Genomic DNA, 16,438 nt, shown 5'->3' on the forward strand with positions numbered 1-16,438 from the left:
AGTTTATATCTGCCATTTCTGAGAAGAAAAGTCAGAATTGTAAGATATGAACTCAGAATCACAAGAAAGAGAAAACAAGTCTGAATTTGTTAGATAAAAAGCAATTTGCAATTACATTTTTTATTTCTTTATTCTGTAGCGAAAACAGGTTTCCATAGAAATGTAATGAAAACTTTCACAATGCAAAAAATGTTCATAGCCTTTTTGTTTTGATTTTAAAATGCAGTATGACCATGTGAGGTTATTAGGTTCACCCGAAGCATTGCCCCACATGCTTTTTCGACATTCAGCCAAATGCAAACCCTCGCCCTGCTTTGTAGTCACCAGTTGCCGGCACTCCTAATAGCATCGCAGATTACGGCAATAGACTATCTGTTCAAGTCTTTTCCCTTGCTAAACTGAGAAATCCTCCCTAAGCCCTCTCAGAAGGGTGAGTCGAAAGACAATGAGAGGTGTGAAGTGCAAAGCGCAGTGAGAATTCTCTTCAGAGGCTGGGAGGGAAGCTAATTCCAGCTTTTAGCCCTGGTATCGATCTAGTCACTTGATTAATCGCCTTAAGTTGACATGCCGCTCCCTCGTGGGCACCGCTCACCAGGACACCCTGCCAGATGCCCGCTCTGTAATGAGAGCATGATGAGAAAGCAAGCGGAGGAGGAGGAAGAAGGAGGTTGAGGCCTCATTATCAGTGTGTGTGCTACTTTTATGGACCTCAAAAGAGGAATTCATAAACACTTTCTTCTAAATGCAAACTGTCGTCATTTTGTCGTCTTGGTGTCCTGTTCCCACTTTTCTTGCTCTTTATTTATTAATATGAGGATTCATATGTTCAGCAATGATTTAGTACTGTTTAGTTTTTGTTTGAACTCTTGATATTGGCCTTTGCCAAGAACGTATTTCTGGCATTTCTTGTATCCTTATCCATATCTGACTCAAAACTCTGGTTTTGTTCCTTTTAAAGTGCCACAACTACAGCGTGAATGCACTGGTCCTGGAGAATCAGCCTCCAGGCACTTTTGTCCTGCGCGTGCAGGCTCATGACGCCGACACAGGGGTCAACGGGGAGGTCAAGTACGGGATAATGCAAAGGGATGGGGCCTCACCCGGGTTCACTATCAACCCTGACACAGGTATTTCCTTCCTTCTTTACCAGATCATTGATTACATGCAAGTGAACCTGAGCTGCCACGTGTTTCTAGTCAATGGGCCTCATTCTTTAAACATAAGCAGAATGCATTTCTTTATTCTTGGACACCATTGGAATGCACACTGCTGTTCAAAAGTTTGGGATCAGTAAGATTTTTGTCTGCTCATCAGGACTGTGTTTATTTGATTTAAACAACTGGAATATTGTGAAATGTCATTGCAATTTAAAATAGTGATTTAAATTTTTTATATACTTTAAAATAGAATTTATTCCTGTGATGTAAAGCTAAATTTTCAGCATTATTACTCTCTTGTTCAGTGTCAAATGATCCTTCAGAAATCATTCTAATATGCTGATTTATTATCAATGTTGGAAACAGTTGTGCTGCTTTTTTTTGGAACCTGTGATACTTTTTCAGGATTTATTGATGAATAAAATGTTAAAAAGAACAGCATTTATTTAAAATAGAAATCTTTTCTGACAATATACACTACTGTTCAAAGTTTGGAGTCAGTAAATATTGTTCTTTCTTTCTTTCTTAGAAATAAATGATAGATTTATTCAGCAAGGATGTGTTAAATTGGTAAAATGTGATAGTAAAGACTTATATTATTAGAAAAGATTTCAATTTTGAATAAATGCTGTTCTTTTTACATTTTTATTCATCAAAGAATCCTGACAAATCATAGGTATCATAGGTTCCAAAAAATATTAAGCACAACTGTTTCCAACATTGATAATAAATCAGCATATTAGAATGATTTCTGAAGAGGCATGTGACACGAAAGACTGGAGTAATGGCTGATGAAAATTCAGCTTTGCATCACAGAAATAAATGATGTTTTAAAATATATTAAAATAGAAAACAGTTATTTTAATTCCAGTAAAATTTATGTATTTTTGATCAAATAAACAAAACTTTGATGAGCATAAGAGACTTTTTCAAAAATCATAAAAAATCTTAGGCCAAACTTTTGAACGGTGTGGTATGTAACACAAACAATTATTGCATTTATTTGAAAATATTTAGCTCCAATATTATTTCTATTTAATAAAATACAAATTTAAAAAAAGAAAAAGATATATTTATTAATATAAAAAAGGTCACAAATTCATGGCATTTAGTTGCATTAAACTTGTTGTGAAATCTATAAAATAGCAATTCACCAAAGAAATGCAATTAAATGTGCATTGTGTTTGTTGCGCAGGTGTAATCAGTACAGCGGTAAGTTTTGACCGAGAGAGGCAAAGAGAGTATACGCTGTCAGTCACAGCAACAGACCAGGCACAGGAGCCCCTCATCGGCATCTGTCAGATCACTGTCCTCATCGCTGACCAGAACGACAACGACCCCAAATTTGAGAACAGCCGCTACCAATGTAAGAACCACTGGACAATGTTTAGAACTCTTATGGAAGACCTGGTCAAACTGATGTCAATGTTAGCTACAGTGTACAAGGCAGTAGGTTTTTCTATTTGTAAATCCTCAAGTAAAAGCTTGTTATGTAGTGATATTATGGTATGTAATCTTTCAAATGGTCCTCTGTAGTGATAGGATCTGTTGACGATACTTAAGATCTGTTTCTCTGCTGTAAGCGTATATAAAGTAGTGATAGAAGAGCAAAAACACGTTTGTAACATAGTCCCAGAAACTCAGGTTGTAGCTGTAGACTCTTTAAACATTTATACATGGACCTTTACCACTGCACTTAACAGCAGTAAGGATTTTGCAAGCTTAACAAATTCTCAAGTCCAGGATTCTTGAGTGTAGTCAATACACATTAAACCTCAGTATTAAAAATGCATAACAGTCTGAGCAAGGTGAGCTTTAATGCGCTGAACACAGTATAAACACATCACAAATCATTTTTAGATGCAATCGGATGCAATCCTGGAAAGCCCGCTTAGCCTAGATGTGTGAGAATTTGCTGTGCTCTTCTAAGTCATATTATTTATAATTGCAAATGCAAGTTCAGTAAGTTTGATGTCAGGATTCCTTTTCATCACATTAAAAGCGGTACTGAGAAAGCTCATTAACAATTAAAGGGAAAGATTGAAACATTTCTGGGACGCGCATTCTGTTTTTTTTTTAACAGCAGGCAGATTTTAACAGCAGCAGGCATTGCTTGTTTTTAGACTGTTGTTATTTGTTTTTGTTGATGCCCGTGTTAACCCTGTGTATGCCAGACTTCCTGCGAGAGGACACGCCGGTTGGGACAAGCTTTCTGAGGGCGGCAGCTCATGATGATGACCAGGGCACCAATGCGGCTATTACATACTCTCTGTCCCAGCAGAACCCAGCTTACTTTCATATAAACCCCAGCACAGGATGGATCTATGTCAACCAGCCTATTTCACAGGTATGCATACTGTAAACACATCTTTTCCAGGCTTCCAAAATGGGAACATGGAATAGACTTCTATTGGGTGGACAGACCCTAATATATATATATATATATATATATATATATATATATATATATATATATGATTAAATAAATTCAGTTGCATGTAGCATTATATTTATATAAACTATAATATATTTATATGTAACCCTGGATAACAAAACCAGTCATAAGTAGCACAAGTATATTTGTAGCAATAGCCGACAATGCATTATGGGTCAAAATTATTCTTTGGGTCAATTTTTCTTTTGTACAAAAATCATTAGGATATTAAATAAAAATCATGTACCATGAAGATAATTAGTATATTTTCTACCGTAAATATATCAAAACTTCATTTGGACAACTTTAAAGGTGATTTTCTCAATATTTACATTTTTTTGCACACTCAGATTCCAGATATTCAAATGGTTGTATCTTGGCCAAATATTGTCCTATCCTAACAAATCATATGTCAATGGAAGCTTTTATTTATTTGGCTTTCAGATGATGTATAAATCTCAATTTAAAAAAATTGACTCATATGGCTGTTTTTGTGGTCCAGGGTCACATATCTTTGAGGTTTGTCAGTTTTAGTTAACCTTTCTTTTTGTCCCTAAAGTACAGCTAAGTAAACACATATGCACACTTGCATGAACAAACTTATGTTTAAAGATCACATGCACTCATTCCTGCTGAGAAAACTCCTGCTTATTGTAATACAGGTACTTTGTCTTGCATGTGTGTGTTTTAAATCCTCAAAAGTTTTGCATATTAAAGGTTGTATCAGCGATTTCTAGCCTGAAACATAAAGTGTCAAATTCAGCTGACCTTTCATCACGATCCGCTCGCTGCCTGCCCCATAAATTGTCTGTGAAAAAAACACGTCTCCCTGGTCAGCCTAGGGTCCGAGATATGCCAAAAAAACAATCGGCACTACCAACCTTTCCACAGATAAACAAACAGCGAAAGTCCACAACACCAAACCCCTGACGCTGATTGGTTGGAACACTGTTTGTTTATCTGTGGAATAGTTGATAGCGCCGATTGTTTTTTTGGCATATCTCGGACCCTAGGCTGACCAGAGAGACGCGTTTTTTTCACAGACAATTTATGGGGCAGGCAGTGAGCGGATCGTGATGAAAGGTCAGCTGAAATTGACACTTTATGTTTTAGGCTAGAAATCGCTGATACAACTTTTAAACATGGTAGGGTCCCAAAGAGATGCTATATATATCCATACAAACCTTAAATCCGGAGGAACAGCATTCTGTGATAATAGGCATACAAATATGTTCTTTACTTTTTCTTTTTGTTATATTGAAACTTATTTTTTTCATCTGTTTTGTGACCTTTTACTAAGACCTAGACTTTTAATCCTTGACTATAAAGATCAATCATAAACATATGATAATTGAAAAAAACAATTTATTTTTTTATATGACTGTTATGGCATGAAATATGTTTTTATTTTAAGTCTTTAAGAACAAAAGTTTACATAGTTGAAGAAACATCTATTCTTGCGTATGTGTGTGTTGTTTGGTCTGGGCAGAAATGCCACCGTCTTCACTTTTCTGCCCACGAATGGCTGTCTGTGTCATTTCAATGCTGGATATATAAGCTTTGAGAGTTCTGGAGTTGATTTGACATTAAAACGCTATATGTGCATACAGAGGCCAGACAGAAAGACAGGCCATGCTCCGGTGAAATCTCCTGCATCCTGTTTATAGAGTCATAAGTGATGGCAGTCTTCAGGAAAAGCATTAGAGACTGGACTTTATTAATGCACGGTTCATGTCCAGAACTACTCTGCTTTTAACATCTTAACAGAAATGGATGTGATTGCAGTTTCCTCAGAGTAGGTCATTAAGATGTGTATACTGTACATCTGGCCCATGTTTTTCACTCTGACTGCCTTGCGTCACTCATGTCCAAGTGGATCAGTTTTAGAAAGGCAGACGATGTCACCCACACTAAACTCACCTGTCTTCAAATTGACAACATCAAACTGCCCCCCTACTGTTATTCCTACCTCCTCTCATTCTCCATCAGTCTGCATCTTCCTTTTCCTCTTTCTGACCTGAAAAAGACAAAATTTTGAAGCCAGTTAAGCAAAGTTTATTGCTGACTCAATCTTAGAAGTGCTTTTAAATTATTAGGAGTCATTTGAAGCAAATTAAAAAAGCACACATCTTGAGTCTTAGCTGCTGTACATGATGTTCTGGATGTGAAACATCCGATGGATAATGGAGACCAATTCTTCAGGTGGAAGTATCAGGGATTTCTCTCATCTCCGAACCCCCGTTGACAAAAAAACTTCACCCGTCTTCACCGGTATCAGTGACAACCTGTATTATTTCAGTGTATGCTGATAAGCCCCTAGGCTGGATTATATCACCTGTCTCTCGTCCTGACAGACATCACGGATCAGCCAGCAGATCATCGCTACAGACGGAGGGAGCCGGAGCAGCTCGGTCGACCTCACTGTCATCATCACCAATGTGCACAACCAGCCCCCGCAGTGGGAACAGGCGGAATATTGGGTCACGATCCCGGAGAACACACCGCGCGACACCAAAATAGTGGTGAGACATTCTTATTCCACTGCAGTTTCCTATATGCTTTCTATAAGAGTGTACACAAACACAAAGTACAACCACCACAGTTCATAATTAAAAAACATGTAACATCAAAGTCAATCAGATTGTGCAGCTGTTCCTGTGAAACCCTACTGTAGCAAATCAATGCATTTTTGTAAGAAAAATATCCATATTTAAAACATAATAATTATTTGAATCTTGATTGTGCAAACTGTCTTACAAAACGAGGATTTGTAAAGCAAGATGTCAGACGATTTCGATATAAGCCAAGAGGAGGCTGGTTTTCTTTTGCTAAAGTAAGGAAACATTGCTTCTTTTGCTCCTGTAAACAAACATTTCATTTTTACAAGACTCACAGACGCATGCGCAATGCCGACATCCCATGTCATCAGCCCGATTCACTACAGGAGACCTTAATTCAACCCCCGGAGCCATGTCCGGCACTTTTTATTGTGGATGGTTGCGCCTTATTCGACTTGTTTTGGACTATTAAGGAGAAACACATTGCCATAATAAAGCTAGGTACTGCAGTTACTAGGTAAACTGCTATATTTCTTCCATTCCAAAAGCGCCACCTGCTGGCAGAGAATGATTTTGCAGCCTCTCTGCCAGTTTTGTTCAAACCAATGTGAAAATTTTAATGCTGCAAACATGCAGAGTTGTAAATGTGAAATGGTAGGTAGACAAGAAGATAATGCATTAGAAAAATCTAAACAGTTAAGACACAAAGACATATTTATATGTTATTGAATTAATATAACAATTCATTGATAATAATTGTTTAAATTAGTATAATAACTGATACTTTTGACACATCCATTTTCATGAAAATGGTTTAAAGGCTGAAATGTGAAGGTTGTCATTTTATAAAACTTTTTGTTACGTGAAAACCTTAATAATATATTAATTTTATTTGTGCAGGTTTTTAAAAAAAGTCTTAACAAGTCCTAAGATTAGAAGTCCTGCAACTACCCTGTAACTGTTCAAGTAATATATAATAAAGGTTAAGGGTTGGCAAATTGTTTTCATGTTAGTAAGTTGTTTTTTTCTTATTCTTACCAAGGCTGCATTTTTTTTTTTTATCAAAAATGCAGTTAAAATAGCAATACTGTGAAATATTATTACAATTTAAAAAAAAATTCAATGGCTTTTATGTTCCTGTGTTGGCAAAGCTGAATTTTCAGCACCTTTACTTCATTTTTCAGTGTTACATGATCTAATATGCTGACATGGTGCTGAAGAAACTTGAAGAAATCGTAATATTATAAATGAAGAAAACTGTCGTGCTGCTTATTTATTTATTTATTTATTTTTTGTGGAAACCACAAGCATTTTTAGTATTCTTTGATAAACAGAAAGTTTAAAAGAACAACCTTTTCTAAATTTTGTAACATTAATAATGTCTTTATTGTACCTTTTAATTAATTAAATATGTTTATATGTGCACACACACATATATACATATATACATATACATACACACACACACACACACACACACGTTTGTTTGTTTGTTTGTTTGTTTGTTTGTTTGTTTGTTTGTTTGTTTGTGTGTGTGTGTGTGTGTGTGTGTGTGTGTGTGTGTGTGTGTGTGTGTGTGTGTGTGTGTGTGTTCCTTGCAATATGTGAAATGCTCAACATAGCAATTCATGTGTGTCATACAAATAGTGCACAAGATACTTGACTCACTATTGATTTCATTACAGGTGAAGCGAGAAAAATGACATAAGCATGACTATTCACAATACATAGTAAAAACAAATAGTCTGTTCTTTGAATTATAAGTACAATTGTTATTAAGATCTTTCTCACTTACCATATTAAGTTCTTTTTCACTAAGCTTGTCTAAGGTAATTCTGGCATTGCCTTATCTGCAATTCTGGGTTTAACCAAAAGCAAGTCATGCTTTCTGTAACAGCCTTTGCATCAGGACTGCATCTGTGATGTCTTTAAATGCAGTTGACTGGTTTTTGAAACAGAGGAGTGGTTTTCACTCACAGTGCCTCTTGCTTTGTTGTGCTGTTGATAAGCAAAGGTAGAGTGTTGTGACTTCCTTACCGCTGAGGCTTGTCACATCTTATCCAGCCTTCATCTTGTTTGCTATTTCAGCCTGTTTCATTCGCTGTCACATTTTACATTCGTCTGGGAGCTCGTACCCACCAAGAGATCAGCATCCACAAACAACCTCATCTGTCCAGCAAACTCAAGCAGACTGCTTGTCTGAACATTCCATTCTAATTCATTCAAAAGGGGCGAAAAGGCCAGTCCTCTGAGTCCGTTTTCCTCACATACAGCAGATTTATCAGTGAAGAGTGCCAGGAGGAGTTCTTGCTGGAGTCACTGTGTTTCCCTGACATCAGCGGCTTCCTCTGGCTGCTGCCAGCTATTCTGCAATCTGTGTGAACCTCCGCATCTGTCTTAGCAGTCCTCGGTGGCACACACTGTGGCGGGAATGTTCTCCTCTTCACGTTGCCACAGGATGTAAAATAGGCTTAGGTGGGATGTTTGATCTTAAAATACCTTCGTTCCCCGCTGGCTTGTAAAGGGTGGTTGCTTCGGCATGGGTTTTAGTGCACGGACTGCTTCGCTAGTCATTTTCACTAACCTGTTTGTAAAGAGCTACAGGGTTTACACTGAATGGGAAGTCAAAGACACACTCATAGATAGATATTCTGTTCTAAACCCTACTTAGCTGCCTACCTAGACAGCTTTTAAACAGTACTTAAACAGACTTGATCAAAAGATGGCTTGTTCAAGCACTGTGACAAACTTAATTAAAACATATATCCAAGATAGGCACAATCTGTACTGATTTACTGTCTTTGCATTAGACAGCAACTATGTAGTCAATGCTCTAGGTTTTGGAACAGAGATTTACTATATGCACATCCACAATTTGCTTGAATCCTTTGATTTTGTGTATTCGTGGAGATGAAGAACGGGAAAAAGAGCTAAAACGGCATGTTGCGTAGTAGTTTCTAATTGGCCGGGACTTTACTAGCAGCATGAAGCTCAGTTAACTGCATTCATCTCCTGACAGCCCGCCCTCCTCTGGGGGCTTCTGTTAGCATCCCTGTCAAAGAAAATTAATATCGTCCTAATGTACTGTTCCACACGCCGCATGTTGTGTATTATAATACAGATGTACTTTATCTCTCTAATCTCCGTCTATAGAACTCATTTCACTCAATTATTTATATTACTTAACATTATCGCTTATATTAATAGCATTCTAAATTACACTACTTTCATATTTATACCAGGCTTTGCTCTGAACTAAATATTCTCAACTTGAAGTATAGACGTTTACTCACACAGATGTTGCATTATATGTATATATACATATATGTAATTTAAATATATAAATGAATGTATTTATATAATCTGATCCTCTAGACAGCATGATTTCTGTTAATAGCAGGGTATTAGCAGTGTAAGTAAAACTGTCACTTCTAGGGCAAAATATCCAATGTGACCGCAATGAAGCGTATTTTATGACGGCCACTGAAAAAGTGCCACCGCAAGGCATCTCTGATCAGCTTTTTCTTTCGGATGCCATTGCTGTGTAATGAGATGATTTCTAATTATTGCTAATTTCATGGCACCTCAGGCTGTGCTCATTTTGCTGGGAGTGCCATTACCCATCTTATCATTCAGACATGTTTTTTGAACAGCTTTCTGCACTGGATCTCATCAGCTACTACTTTGTCTCTTTCAGTTCTTTTGTGCGGTTACTTCTGATTTTGTAAACAGTTTCTTTGTTGACATGAGACCACAGATGAACATCTTGAACATCAGACCACAGAAGCGTAAACGTTTATTTTTGAGTTAACTGTTTCTTTAATTCTTTCCGCACCTGCATTTTTTGAAGAACGTTTTTGATCATTTTCACAAAATTTCATGTCCCCCAGAGCAAGACTTGCATGGCTTAATGTAATGTAAATGATGTCTTTTACTGAAATATGTAGTAAAAACTCCTTGTAAGGTTTCGGTTATTTTAAAAACTCACATCATTTTAAACATATTTTGAATAATGCGGGGCGCAATCATTTTGATGGCATCAAATTGCTGCACTCTGTGAGCTACTGTTGCTACCTGTTGCTATTTTTACCACAGCACAACACAGAAAATAAAATACTGATACAATGCCACATTGTGCGGCTTTTGGTTGTAATTTTCAGTCAAAGGGCAACAAGAGAAGCAATGTGTAATGTAAGTCTTCACTGCTTTCCTACCAATAAAAAGAGGAGAAAAGAATGGAAAGATGCCTTTGGACGAATAAAATGTCCTAAAAATCCCTCTTTTTGAATTTGAATCTTCGTTTTGTTAGTGCTTCTTGTTTTATTGCCTCCTTAAAATGAATTACTTGTATTTTGTAGGTCGCTTAGATAAAATTGTCTGCTTAATGAATAAATGTAGCTAGACTAGTACCAAACCAGCACTGATCAGCCATGACTAGTGTGAAAATTTAGTTGCATTAGACAAGCATTGTTGTATATCCTCACTAAGTTATCTGTAGTCTCAGCTTTTGAGTTTGTAGACAGGTTTCTGCATGCCTGGGTGTGTGTGTGTTAGCATTTAGTTTGGCACAGTGTGCATATGAAGGTGATGGTCCTGGGGGCAGTGTGTCAGAGCAGATCTGTGCGTCCCTGCCCACTCTCATAGCTCTGCTAATGGAGGATGTACCTGGAGGTCACCTTCAGTGTCTTTTCAGTCAGAAAACAAGATAAGTGTTGTTCCTCAGAGCTTTTTATCACCCCCACCCCCCCCCCCCTCCTGCTCTCCGTTGAGTTTCATCTTTTCATAGTCAACCACTACTTCGTCAGCCCCTCCACACTTCTTTTAGTTGGCTGGAATGATTATAATTGCAGTCGAGGGGTTTCAAAACACAGGTCGCACAAGTATTCAGATGCAATCACTGCCTTTGTTAATGGAACGCACCTTGACAATTGGACAAATAACCTCATTTTCTTTATCCTTCCTTTCGCGTGTCTCTATTTCCCTCCCTTCGACGCCCACGCCGACGGCCGAACTCTAACACCGATGTTCCCCGTAATATGACTTGAAAAACAAAGCGCTTTACAACAATTACAGTCGAACTCTCTTTCGCTTCAACCCTCCAAATACAGTATGAACTCCCTAATGTGAAATAACTGTAGCAACTGGCTGTTCAAATCTGTTCTGTGCATTGGGAGCCTTCATGCTAATTCATCCTCAGAACTCTAAATACAAATTAGGCTTGTTAAACAGTATAATGCATTCATTAGCAACACTGAGTAGCCTTGTTGTGCGTCGAGTGCTCCTATTCATTTCTCGCTCTCACTTCCTCCCCCCTCGCCTTTCTTCTTCATCTATCTATCTGTCTCTCTGTCTAACTAATTAAAAATTTAAATATCAGTCAGCTCATTGTGGTATTATCTCAAGGAATGCTAATTAACACATTTTCAAAAGCAGTAATTGCAACCTTGAGGATGTAATTTAAAGGGCCTTGTTCGTGTGTATGGATAATGAGAATGCCGTTCTCATCAAGCCTGAGAGACGTCCGCTAATAAACTCTTGGAGGGAAGATTAGACAGGTTGGGATTTGAAAGTTGACCAGATTTCTGTTTAGCTGAATAGGGGAACTTTCGCTAGTATGAATAGTTTAACCCCACGGGTGGTTAACCAAAAGAATGGTGTGGTGGGCTGGTAAATGAAAGCCTGTAGGTTCAAATCCCACAATGGTTGATCTGTGAAATATTACCATTGTACTCTTGATCAAAACACTTAACCTTGGGTTACTCCAGATGGATTGTCCCCGTCAGTCACTTTGGATAAAAATGTCAACTACATGAAGAATTAGTCAAGTGTTTTGAAGTGAAGACAAGATGTCCCAATTGACAAGAGCACCAGCCTAGTTAACTTCTAAGAGCTTTTTGATGTCACATAGCAGTAAAATATCCTGTTTGGCATGTGTTGAGAGTGTGTGAGCGACCATTTCAGGCCACAAATGCCCTTTTTGACACTTTTTTTATCTATACATTTTGAAAGCATAAGGCATTACAGAACCATTTTTTCTTCGTGAACATGCATATGACAGTTAGTGGAAGCTAGGTACTGTGATTTATAAAGTTTTAAATATGGAGCCTTGTGGAGTACTTTTTATGATGGATCAATGCACTTTTTTGGGCTTCAAAATCTCGACCGCCATTCACTGCCATTATTAAACTTGGAGGAGGCAGGACATTTTTTAATATAACTCTGATTGTATTCATCTGAAAGAAGAATGGATAGGATGGCCTAAAGGATTAGTTCACTTCCAGAACAAAAATGTACAATGTACTCACCCCATTGTCATCCAAGATGTTCATGCCTTTCTTTCTTCAGTCGTAAGAAATTATGTTTTTTGAGGAAAACAATTCAGGAATTATCTCCATACAATGGACTTCAATGGTTTGAACTTCCAAAATGCAGCTTTAAAGGGCTTCAAAGGGCTCTAAATGATCTCAGCTGAGGAATAAAGTACTTATCTTACAAAGCGATTAGTCATTTTCTAAAAAAAAAAGAAAAGAAAAGCTATGCGCATGCTTACTCTGTGCAATCAGGGTCAATACAGATAGGGTATGTCCCATCTCATTTTCTACATTTCCTACATTGCTGTTTTACCTTTTTTGTAAAGGGGGTTTGACTTTGTACTTTGTAAACAGTGGGTCTGTACTTTTTCGACCTACCCTAACTGTATTGACCCTGTATTGACCCGAATACGCATGGCTGAGCTAAACAAGACAAGCAGTTGAGGGTAAAAAGTATACACTTTTTTTAAAGAAAACGACAGATTCACTAGATGAGACCATTATTCCTCATCTGGGATTGTTTAGAGCCCTTTAAAGCTGCATTTAAACTGCATTTTGGACGTTCAAACTAGCAGGCAACATTAAAGTGCACTATATGGAGATAATTCCTGAAATGTTCTCCTCAAAAAACATAATTACTTTACGACTGAAGAAAGAAAGACATGAACATCTTGGATGACAACAGGGAGAGCAGATTATCTGTATATTTTTGTTCTGGAAGTGAACTAATCCTTTAAGAGTGAGTAAATTATTTTATAATTCTATTACATATATCAGAATTTAGTGGGTCCTGACAAATCTTAAAGAGATCTGCATCAGCATTGAGAAACAGTGGCACTGTCAGAGAAGCAAAGGTCAGGGAAGTTAGTGGAGCTCTGTCAAAGTGACTGTGGCAAATAAGTTCACTGAATAGGTCATTTCTATTGGGGGACATATACCGGATGGCAAAGTGACCCTTAAAAGCAGGAAGCAAAAGCCACAGAGCTTTTAACGTACTTGTTTTCTGAGTTGCAGTGGGCGGATGCTCTCAAAACCATGGCCAGGGTTGATTTAATGGCTGACTGGACCCATGTTCTCTGACACACAGAGTTCTCCTTCTATAACTCGTCATTTCTCCATCTCTTTCTCTCTCTCCATGCACCTTTATTTTCCTCTGACTTTTCAGCCCTTTTCTCTGTCGCCGAAGTTTTATAACCTGTGCTGTACGCCAAGCATTCATTACTCTGGTTGACCATACATGGTTTAGGGACTTTCTCTTTGACTTTTAACTGTTGGCTTTGCTGTGCCTTTGGCTGTATTGTCTTTGGAATGTTTTGTTTGCTTTACAGTGTCATTTGCTTGATGGTGTTTTGGGTTAAATGAGTTTCAGTTCGCAGACAAGTTCCAGCTGTAATATTGGATTTTCCAAGCCAAAATCGTCTGTACAGTATGTCTTGTATCCAAGTACTATGCACGTGTTTTCGGCCAAACAGCGAATAAACAATGACTTTGGCTTTCAGGTTGTGGCAGTACACTTTTAGGGTTGCACAGCCAAGGTATGATAATAATAAAAAGTGTTCATTTATTCAGGTTAACAGCCAAACAGTAGTTAAATTTGACATAGTTTTTATAGTAAAACAAATGCAGATGTCCATCACTGGTTAAATTACTGTTATTTTGCAGTTAATATAGTATATTAGGTATATTAGGATAAATTAAATTATTGATTTTGAGCCAGAAAAAAATACTGCTCTGATTAAATTATAAGTAATGTTATAATTATGGTTTTAAAATACACTATATTGCCAAAAGTATTGGGACACCCCCTTCTAATAAACAGGTTTGACTAGTTTAGTCATCTCCATGAGTACAAATCGTAAAGTTTAAGCATATAGTAATATTCTAGGGAATTGTGTGCTTCTAATTTTGTAGTAACACTTTGGACAGGACCCTTTTCTATTCTAACATGACAGTGTGCATAAGGCAAGGTTCAAAAAGAAATTATTAATTCAGTCAGTGTGGAAGAACTTGACTGGTCTGTATAAAGCCAAGTCTTAATCCTGGCTAAACACCTCTGGTGTGACTTTAAATGCAGACCTTGAGCCAAAAACTCATCACCAAACACCAATGACTTGTACATACACTACATGGGACAAAAGTATCGGGACACCCCCTTCTTTAGAACAGAAAAAGGCACTTCAGAAACTGTGGCAACAAATATGGAAACATACTTAAACATACTTAAAAAAAACTGTTGCAACAGTTTTAGATTAGTCACAAAAATTTGTGTACCCATACATACAATCATTGGTGTTTGGTGATGAGTTTTTAGCTCAAGGTCTGCATTTAAAGTCAGACCAAAGGTGTTCAGCTTGGATTAGGACTTGGCTTTATCCAGACCAGTCAAGTTCTTCCACGCTGACTGAATCAATAATTTCTCTATGAACATTGCCTTATGCACATTGTCACGTTAGAATAGAAAAGGCTCCTATCCAAACTGTTGCTATAAAATTAGAAGCACACAATTCCCTAGAATATCATTATATGCTTAAACATTGAGATTTGTACTCATGGAAATTACTAAAATTGTCAAACATGTTCATTAGAAGGGATGTCCCAATACTTTTGGCAATATCAGAATCAGAATCAGAAAGAGCTTTATTGCCAAGTATGCTTGCACATACAAGGAATTTGTTTCAGTGTTATTAGCTTCCAGTACACAGAGACGCACAGACAATAAAAATAAAAGAATAAGAAAAATTACACATATGTAAGCATAAATAGACCAAAAATAAAAATAGAAAATAATAATAATAATTTGTAAAAAATAAATTGACAAATAAATATGTATGTACAGTTGTGCTATAGGTGATAGGATGGAATGCAGGGATGTGTTAGGGTGGAGGTGGTAGCAGTAGATGTCAGATTATTCCACACATTTTTTGCACAATGGGAGGAACATTTTAACTGTTCATAAGGTGGATTGCCTGGGGGAAAAAACTGTTCATTCGTCTGGTAGTCCTGATTTTTGGGGCTCTGTAGCGCCGGCCGGATGGTAAGAGTTCAAAGAGGGCATGGCTTGGATGTGAGGGGTCCAGAGTGATTTTATGAGCTCTTTTCCTCACTCTGGATGTATACAGTTCTTGAAGGGTGGGCAGGGGAGCACCAATAATCCTCTCAGCAGACCGAACCGTTCTCTGCACAGAACAGACTCGATGATGGCTGAGTAGAACTGTCTCAGTAACTCCTGTGGTAGGTTGAACTTCTTCAGCTGGCGAAGGAAGTACAACCTTTGTTGGGCCTTTTTTACAATGGAGTCGATGTGAGTGTCCCACTTCAGGTCCTGGGAGATGAAACATCCCAGGAACTTAAATGTCTCCACTGTAGCCACAGTGCTGTCCATGATGGTGAGTGAGGAAGGTGCAGGGGGGTTCCTCCTGAAGTCCACTATCATCTCTACAGTTTTGAGCTTGTTCAGCTCCAGGTTGTTGTGACTGCACCAGACAGCCAGCTCTTTTACCTCCTGTCTGTAGGCAGACTCGTCACCGTCCCGAATGAGGCCGATAACCGTGGTGTCGTCTGCAAACTTCAGGAGCTTGACAGAGGGGTCTTTAGAGGTGCAGTCGTTGGTGTAGAGGGAGAAGAGCAATGGGGATAGAACACAACCTTGAGGGGCGCCAGTGTCGGTGGTGCGGCTGCTTGATGTGAATTTCCCCAGTCTCACCAGCTGTTGCCTATCTGTCAGAAAGCTGGTGATCCATTGACAGATAGGGCTAGGAACAGAAAGTTGGTTTAGTTTGGTGTGGAGGAGTGAAGGAATGATGGTGTTGAAGGCCGAACTGAAGTCCACAAACTGGATCCTCACATAAGTCCCTGGTCTGTTCAGATGCTGCAGGATGAAGTGCAAGCCAGTGTTCACTGCATCATCCACCGACCTGTTTGCTCGGTAAGCAAACTGCAGGGGGTCCAGTAAGGGTCCGGTGATGTCCTTCAGATAAG

The 16,438-nt window shown here is 38.1% G+C and overlaps 1 protein-coding gene across 1 annotated transcript in view; it reads left to right on the top strand.

Annotated features, from left to right (window-relative positions):
* The window catches only part of LOC141343156 (neural-cadherin), a 156,564-nt gene that overhangs the window by 96,126 nt on the left and 44,000 nt on the right, over window positions 1-16,438 (top strand). Inside the window, exons 7-10 of the mRNA XM_073847757.1 lie at window positions 959-1,127; window positions 2,353-2,523; window positions 3,332-3,504; window positions 5,946-6,113. Coding sequence (XP_073703858.1) covers window positions 959-1,127; window positions 2,353-2,523; window positions 3,332-3,504; window positions 5,946-6,113 — 681 coding nt within the window. The remainder of the gene's footprint in view (window positions 1-958; window positions 1,128-2,352; window positions 2,524-3,331; window positions 3,505-5,945; window positions 6,114-16,438) is intronic.

The sequence above is a fragment of the Garra rufa genome, chromosome 9, assembly GCF_049309525.1.
Source record: "Garra rufa chromosome 9, GarRuf1.0, whole genome shotgun sequence".
NCBI classification, from domain to species: Eukaryota; Metazoa; Chordata; class Actinopteri; order Cypriniformes; family Cyprinidae; genus Garra; species Garra rufa.